The 7303-nt window shown below is 51.0% G+C and overlaps 1 protein-coding gene across 4 annotated transcripts; it reads right to left on the reverse strand.

The window, feature by feature from the left end:
* Nucleotides 1–1106: 1106 nt before the first annotated feature.
* On the reverse strand, nt 1107–3661 carry Gstp3 (glutathione S-transferase pi 3). 4 transcript variants are annotated; one of them, NM_001398780.1, is made up of 7 exons: nt 3606–3640; nt 3427–3462; nt 2912–3018; nt 2707–2794; nt 1739–1842; nt 1528–1635; nt 1107–1352 (listed from the first exon to the last, which is right to left on the reverse strand). In NM_001398780.1, coding segments are annotated over exons 1-7 (633 nt in total). In that variant the 5' UTR covers nt 3607–3640; the 3' UTR covers nt 1107–1163. The 4 variants fall into 4 exon arrangements, with proteins under 4 accessions (NP_001385709.1, NP_001127980.1, XP_006230799.1 ...); XM_006230737.3 differs by having other exon boundaries at nt 1111–1352; nt 3358–3462; nt 3606–3661; NM_001134508.2 differs by lacking the exon at nt 1528–1635.
* Between the last annotated feature and the right edge of the window lie 3642 nt (nt 3662–7303).

Consider the following 7303-nt stretch of genomic DNA (forward strand, 5'->3'; position numbering starts at 1 on the left):
TATGAAGAGCAGGACACTCTCTGGGAAGGTGGCAGCAAATAGCAGTTGCTCTAGAGGCAACACTAGGAGGTGGTGGAGGTTCCCATAAACTTCCTGCCTGTAGGACATAGCTGAGGAGTGCAGCTCAAGGGCTAAGCCCTGATCCCAGGTCTGAACTCTAATCCTCGGACTAAGTCCTCATCCCTGAGCTGAATCCTGATTTCAGTCCTAAGACCGGCTCTTCATGGTGAGCTCTGACCCCTGGGTTAAACCTATTCCCTGAGCTGATGATCCCTGATCTCAGGTTGGAGTCCTGATCCTCAGGCTGATCCCTGATCCCTTCTCATTTCTCAGCCCTCTCAATCCTAGGAGGGCTATAAAAGGGACACCTTTTGGGAGAATGAGGACAGTCCCCTTGAATCTACTTTCTGTTCTATCCCTAGAAGCAGCTGGCCAGCGCTTTAACCTGGGTACAAAAGGCTGTTCCACCTCCCCAGCTGGAGAGCAGATCCAAATGCTCCACCAGTTTCCAAATGCTCCCAGTTTGAAAACAGTAGGGAGCCCCTGGAGCTGCAGGCCTGCCTTGGGACCCTTGCACTAGGCACTTGCTGATTGCCTGCACGAGGGATAGGAGACTCCAACTGTCCATGGCCTCAGATAACAGCACATGAGGTCACATGCCTGCACATGGGACAAACTCAAGTACATGTGTCACTCCTGAGGGTAAGTATCTGCTCAGAATGAGTTCACAAATTGAGGCAGAAGCTAGCTAATACCCAAAGGAACCTTGTAGGATTAAAGGTCAGTCAACTCCCAGCAGGAAGTCCTCTAGTGGGTCCTGGAGGTTTAGAGCCCCAAAGACCCTCTTTCCTGGCAGCTCTGGGCCTGATATTTTAGCAATGGTGGCTCTAGGTGTCAATCCTATAGAGTGTCCACTGTGTCTTCACCTTTGCCCCTTAAGCCCACAGTGCGGCTTCCTGCCATTAGTTGTTTTGTTTTTGTTTTTGTTTTTTGAGACAGGCCCTGACTGTCTTGGAACTCACTTTGTGGACCAGGCTGGCCTTGAACCCACAGAGATCCACCTGCCTCTGCCTCCCAAGTGCTAAGATTAAAGGTGTGCTAGGCACTGGCTCCTGCCATCTTTTTTATTGGTCTGGGCTGTGGGCTGGGGGAGGCAGGTGGGCTCACATCTTTATGCAAGCAGCAAGGAGACGGTTCACATGCTCAGGAGACTCCAGGAAGGCCTTGAGCTTGGGTCGGGCTTTGAGACGCGCTACATAGGCGGAGAGCAGGGGGAAGTCTTTCAAGTAACCAGGGAACAGGAGCTCTAGGTTCAGAAGTAAATCCAGTAGGCGGTAGTCGGCGAAGGAGATCTACGGGACAAGGGTGTGATACGGCTTCAGCTGAGGCAGGATGGGTTGAAAATCCATGGAGCAAGACACTGGATGCTTCCTGCTTCTACCTCATTAGGGAACTTGGCCTCAGTTTACCTTTCTGAGAAAGGATCTGACAATGAGTAGGTTGGGGAAGGCCTGACCCAGTGCTTACCTGGTCACCAACAATGAAGCATTGGCCACCCTTGTTCTGGGCCAGAAGAGTTTCAAATGGCTTCAGGTGTCCTGGAAGCTCCTTCCTATATTGGCCCTTGTCCTCCTTCTGCGGTCAGAAATGACCCCGTTGGGGGATGTGCAGCCAGATAGACCAAAGTGATTTCCCTTTCCTGACCACCCTGTGGCACTAGCCTATGGCCCCTACATACACAGATATGGAGATAGTGCCATGCAATGCGCCTGAACACGTCTTCCAGTCCGTCGTTCACCATGTCCACCAGTGCTGCCTCTTGCTGGTCTTTGCCGTAGAGCCCTGGGTCAGCAGGCAAGCAGCCAGCTCAGGTTCTGTAATCTTCTCTACATGCCCACTCAGACCTCAGCCTGGGCCTATAGGGCCCTACTCTCTAACCTTGCTTTGGAGGTCTTCCCTGCCTACCTCAGCCATGCCTTACCTTCACAGGGAGGGTACCAACCCCCAGGGCCAAAACCAACTGAAGCCCAGACCTGTTTTGGGGGCCAGACCTGCCATCTGGATCTGTTATATTAAGGAAAGACAAAGACTCTGGCTCGTACTCCCCCTAAAACAATCTGTCTACCTGTCTATCTCCAGGTTATCACAGCATTGTGGAACTCCAGCCATCCCTCTCCTAACCAGACCCAGAGAGAGAACAGCCTGCCTCTGCCTCGGCCCTGCCATTCTTCCCCCCCCCCGGAGCTGGGGACCGAACCCAGGGCCTTGCGCTCCCTAGGCAAGCGCTCTACCACTGAGCTAAATCCCCAACCCTGCCATTCTTCAAACAGGCGAGACCTCCTCACTGTGACTGTGGGTTTCCCAGACTCATGTATGGCCAAGTTAGAAAGACAAAGGACAGGAAGGTCTACTGGGAAGCATCTAGCCCCAACTCACTGTCACACATAGGAACTCATAGCCTCTTATGGAATGTCATTAGAAAAATAATACCACTTGGAAACTCACAGCCCCTGGCTGTACGAACAACAGGCAGCCCAGCAGACACGGGTAGCCTTCTGGAACCTGGGCCCTGCACCATCTCTAGGGTAACCCACTTGCCCTCCAGCCAGGTGGGACATTGATGGCTGCAGGTGAGGCCATTCAAAGCCCCAGGACATTTTGAGGAGCATCTGCTGGTGTCTTTCAGGGCTGGGCTTCAGGACTCACCGAAGGAGTGGCCCAGGTGCCGTAGGATGGCATTCGATTGGTACAGAGTGAGCTTTCCATCCTGGAACTTGGGGATCTGCCCAAACAGCTAGGAGAAGACCTCTCTGTAAGGGGTGCTGAACCTAGCTGCCCCAGCCCTAGACACAGCACCCTAAGGCTGCGTGCGTCCCAATCTCAGACCCACGGGGCAAGGGGAGACACTCACACAGGAAGCCTTGAATGTGCCTTGCTCCCAAACATCCAAGGTCACCACCTCCTCCTTCCAACTCTGGCCCTGGTCGGCTAGCAGCATGCGCATAACCTCACAGTGCCCTGTATTGGGGTGCAGGATGGGGATGAGGCCACAGCGAAGAGACCCACCCTCAGAGCATCCTGGGAGAGTTTGGGAGACTGGAAAGCTGACAAGTGGACTAAACTAGCTTGGGAGCCTCGAAGGGAGGGAAAAAATGTGGTGGTAGAGGCCATGTCCTAACATTATCTTGGCAAGCCAAGACCCAGCCCCACCGGCACAGGGAAGGAGGAAAAGTGACAGACAGTGTAGCTGCCTATGGAGGCTAAGAGGTCAGTCCTGGCCCCACCAACCACAATTGTAGTCCCGCCCCAAGTCTCGGTCTTGCCCCCAACGTGGTCTTGGCCACATCCCTCCAGCACCAGTGTTGAGGGGTTCCCCAGGAGTGACTATGGCTTGTGCCCTTCATCTTGAAAACGCTGAGGCCACACCTCGGGAGGGGAAATAGATGATGGTGTAAGGTGGCACTAGGACAGAGAGACAAAAGGCACGATTAGGGAGGACCCTGCCCAGGCTGCAGGACCCAGGGGAAGGTAGAAGTGGGGATAGGAGGTGGGAGTGAGGCTGTTACTTTGCCCCTCCCCCCCCCCACCTCCGGGTTCCTACTCACTGTAGGGCAGATGCAGTGTGGTGCAAGCTCAGCAGAAACAAAGGAAGTGACCCGGGGGCCTAATATTTACAACGAGGCTCCACCCCCTCAGATATCCCACACTGCCCCAGAATCACGTTTTCGAGTTCAATGTACCAGGTTCCTGGCAGGCAGGGTAGATTCACCTTCATGTCTGTGGTGCTGTTTGCAAGAGGCACACATGGTAAGCCTCACACCTTAACACGCCCAAACCATGCGGATTCTTGTGTCCTCAGGGGTTTTTGGACGGTGGCTTACATGCATGAAGTTCTCCAGCCAAGAGCACATGGTATAATAATAAATGCTCCTTGTAAAAATAAGGCAATACAGAGAGGCGGTGGTTAGAAGCAGAAGCAAGAGGATCTCTGAGTTCAGCCCAGTCTAGTCTGAGAGTTCCAGGGACAGCCAGCACTCAAAATACAAAGAGAGGCAGCCCATTCAAATTCAAGGCCAGCCTGGTCTACACCAAGATCACCAAGTCAGCCAGAGCTATATAGCAAGTACCTGTCTTTTCAAGAAAAGAATAAAGGGATTTTAACTAATGAACCATCCCCTCTTGTCTTGGTGATACTGTAACAGGAAACTCTTAGGGAAGAGTTAAGGCTTACATGTATCAATCCTCAAGACTAGCACTTTCCTGTCTCATAGAAACAGAAACTGAAACATAGAAATGAAGTGACATGCCCAAGGCCACACAGCTAGTAAACAGGATTTAAACAGGCTTGATCTGGTCAGTTCCCTGGGAAACTCACTTTGTCTGTCTGTCTATCTATCTATCTACTTATCTATCTATCTATCTATCTATCTATCTATCTATCTATCTATCTATCTATCTATCTATCTATTGAGACTGTTTCTCTGACCTCTGTGTAGCCATGGCTGACCTGGAAATTGCTGTATAGACCAGGCCAGTCTCAAAACTCATAGAAATCCACCTGTCTCTGTCTCTGTCTCCTGAGTGTGGGATTTAAGGATTGTGCCACCACTGCCAGGCTGGGAACCTCACTTTTTTTTTTCTTTTTTCTTTTTTTCGGAGCTGGGGACCGAATCCAGGGCCTTCCGCTTGCTAGGCAAGCGCTCTACCACTGAGCTAAATCCCCAACCCCGGAACCTCACTTTTTAACTACCCCTCCATACATTCTTGTTGAAGAGAAACAGAATATGTCACCTCACAATATACTTCTGCAACATAAACTGCCCCACTGGAGCACAGGGTGGTAGTGCAGACCTGGACTCTTAGTGCTGTGAGCTCCAAGGAGGAAGGTGCTGAGGGACTGGAGAGGCGGCTCAGTGGCTAAGAGCATGCACTGCTCTCGCAGAGGATCTGCATTCAGATCCCAGCAGCCACACCAGGCAGCACACAGCACCAGCTCCAGGGAGTCCAAGTCCTCTGGCTTCAGAGGGCACCTGCACTTACAGGCACATCCCCTCCACACATTAGTAAAAATAAAATAAATGTTAGCAGACAATGAAATAAATCAGAGCCAGTGAGAAAGCTCAGGGAATTCCCACCAAGCCTGATGACATGAGCTCAATTCCTGAAACCCACAGTGAAAGGAGAAAGCAGACTCCCAAGGGTGCTCCTCTCATCCCTCCAACCACTGTGGCATGCACGCACGCACACACACACGATAGTAATAAAATAAAAAATAAATAAAATTACCGCAAAACTGAGGCAGTTGAGAACAGCTAAGGTGTTAATAAGTGAAGGTGGTGATAAGAATTTCTTCATATCCCTCCCTCCGTCTCTCCTTTTCTGCTTAAAATGTGTGTGTGTGTGATGGGTGTATGTGTATGTGGCATGTGTGTGTGTGTGTGTGATGGGTGTATGTGTGTGTGGCATGTGTGTGTGTGTGTGTGTGATGGGTGTATGTGTATGTGGCATGTGTGTGTGTGTGATGGGTGTATGTGTATGTGGCATGTGTGTGTGTGTGTGATGGGTGTATGTGTATGTGGCGTGTGTGTGTGTATGTGTGTGTGTGTGTGTGTGTATTGTGTCTAACTGTGAGTGTTGTTTCTCACTGCCATCTACCTTTCTGAACAGGACAACAGGTCCCACACTGGGCTGGAACTCATCTAGCAGGGAAGGCTGGGGGGCCAGTGAGCCCCAAAGACTGACCGTCTTTTCTCCATTACATGTTCAACCTTTTGTGTTGTTTGCTTTAATGTGGGTCATGGGAGTTCAAGTCAGGTCTTTGTGTTTGCAAGGCAAGCAGCTCACAGTCTGAGCCATCTCCCAAGCCTGGGAGGCCAATCCTCCTGACACACCCAGGACTCCAGCCAGTCCCCCACTAGGGTCCCTCGATGGAGCAGAGCTCTCTGTGGGTCAGAGCTACAAAGAACCATCCATCTGGAACTTGGGGGCACCAAGATTACCCCAATCAGGAGAACCCTAATAACCAAGGCTCATGGCAGGGAAGCAGTTCCCCTCCCTTGAGCCGGCAGCACTGTGGGGCTAGGAGGGAGTGGAGGAGGTGGTGCCAGAGTTGGGCTCTCATCCCTGGCTCACAGCTGGGGGAACATCTGCCCAGCACAGAGCCGCTTACTAAGAGCTTTCATAGAAACGATCTCATTTCATCCCCCAAGCATCCCTGGGAAGAAGTTATAGAGGAAGGGAGAGGCGTGTTGCCATTATGCTGATGGGACATGGTATCTCAAAGACATTCCTTCCTTAGGTAGAAGCATCACAGACTTGGGAAAGCAGATGCTATACTTTGAATAGGTGACCCCCAAAGGTCTATGTATTAAAGACTTGGTTATCAGACTGTGGTACTGTTAGCACAGTGGTTTGCTACCTGTGGGTCACAACCCTTTGGGGGACAGGGGGATCGAACCACCATTTCCCAGGGGTTGCACATCAGATATCCTGCATATCGGATATTTACATTCAATTCATAGCCGTAGTAAAATTACAGTTGTGAAATACCAATGAAAATAATTTTATAGTTGGGTGTCACTGCAGCATGAGGAACTGTATTAGAGGGTCAGAGGATTAGGAAGGTTGAGAACGAACAACTGTGTTAGGAGAAGGTGGAACTCGTGTGTGTGTGTGTGTGCGTGCGTGTGTGTGTGTGTGTGTGTGTGTGTGTGTGTGTGTGCCCGAGCAAGTTTGCACATGCACATCAGAAGTCAAGGTCAAAGGGTGTGTTTGTCTATCACCCTGCACCTTAATTTTTGAGACATGATCTCTAGCAGGGCTCTCAGTTCGGCTCTGTGGGCCGGCCAATGAGCCCAGGAATTCTCCACCCCTACCCTTATTTCCCCCTAGCACTCTGGTAACAAGACTTGCTGCTGTGCCCACCTTTTTTTTTTTTTTTTCCTTTTCTTTTTTTTTGTCGGAGCTGGGGACCGAACCCAGGGCCTTGCGCTTGCTAGGCAAGCGCTCTACCACTGAGCTAAGTCCCCAGCCCCATGCCTAGCTTTTATGTGGGTGATGGGAATCTGAATTTAGGTTCTTGTGCCTGTGTGATAGGACTTCACCAACTGAGCCATTTCCCCAGTAGAGGAAGTTAGGTTGCTGGTTGCATGCATGCTCTGAAGAGAATGTAGAGAAAATCAGCCCCTCTCTTTCTCTCTGGGAAGTGAACAGTTTTGTCTACACATGGTCCCACCATGATGGGCTCCCTCAGCACAGGACACCAAGACCACAGTCTGAGCCTTCTGAGCTATGAACCAAAGCA

This window comes from Rattus norvegicus, chromosome 1, assembly GCF_036323735.1.
Source record: "Rattus norvegicus strain BN/NHsdMcwi chromosome 1, GRCr8, whole genome shotgun sequence".
NCBI classification, from domain to species: Eukaryota; Metazoa; Chordata; class Mammalia; order Rodentia; family Muridae; genus Rattus; species Rattus norvegicus.

Bases quoted from the DNA above. Each gene is read 5' to 3' on its own strand.
- Gstp3 (NM_001398780.1), bottom strand. The intron at 2,795-2,911 runs GTGAGTGTCTCC...GTCTTCTCCTAG, and splicing joins GCACATTCAAGGCTTCCTGT to CTGTTTGGGCAGATCCCCAA. The intron at 1,636-1,738 runs GTATGTAGGGGC...TTCTGACCGCAG, and splicing joins GGCACTATCTCCATATCTGT to AAGGAGGACAAGGGCCAATA.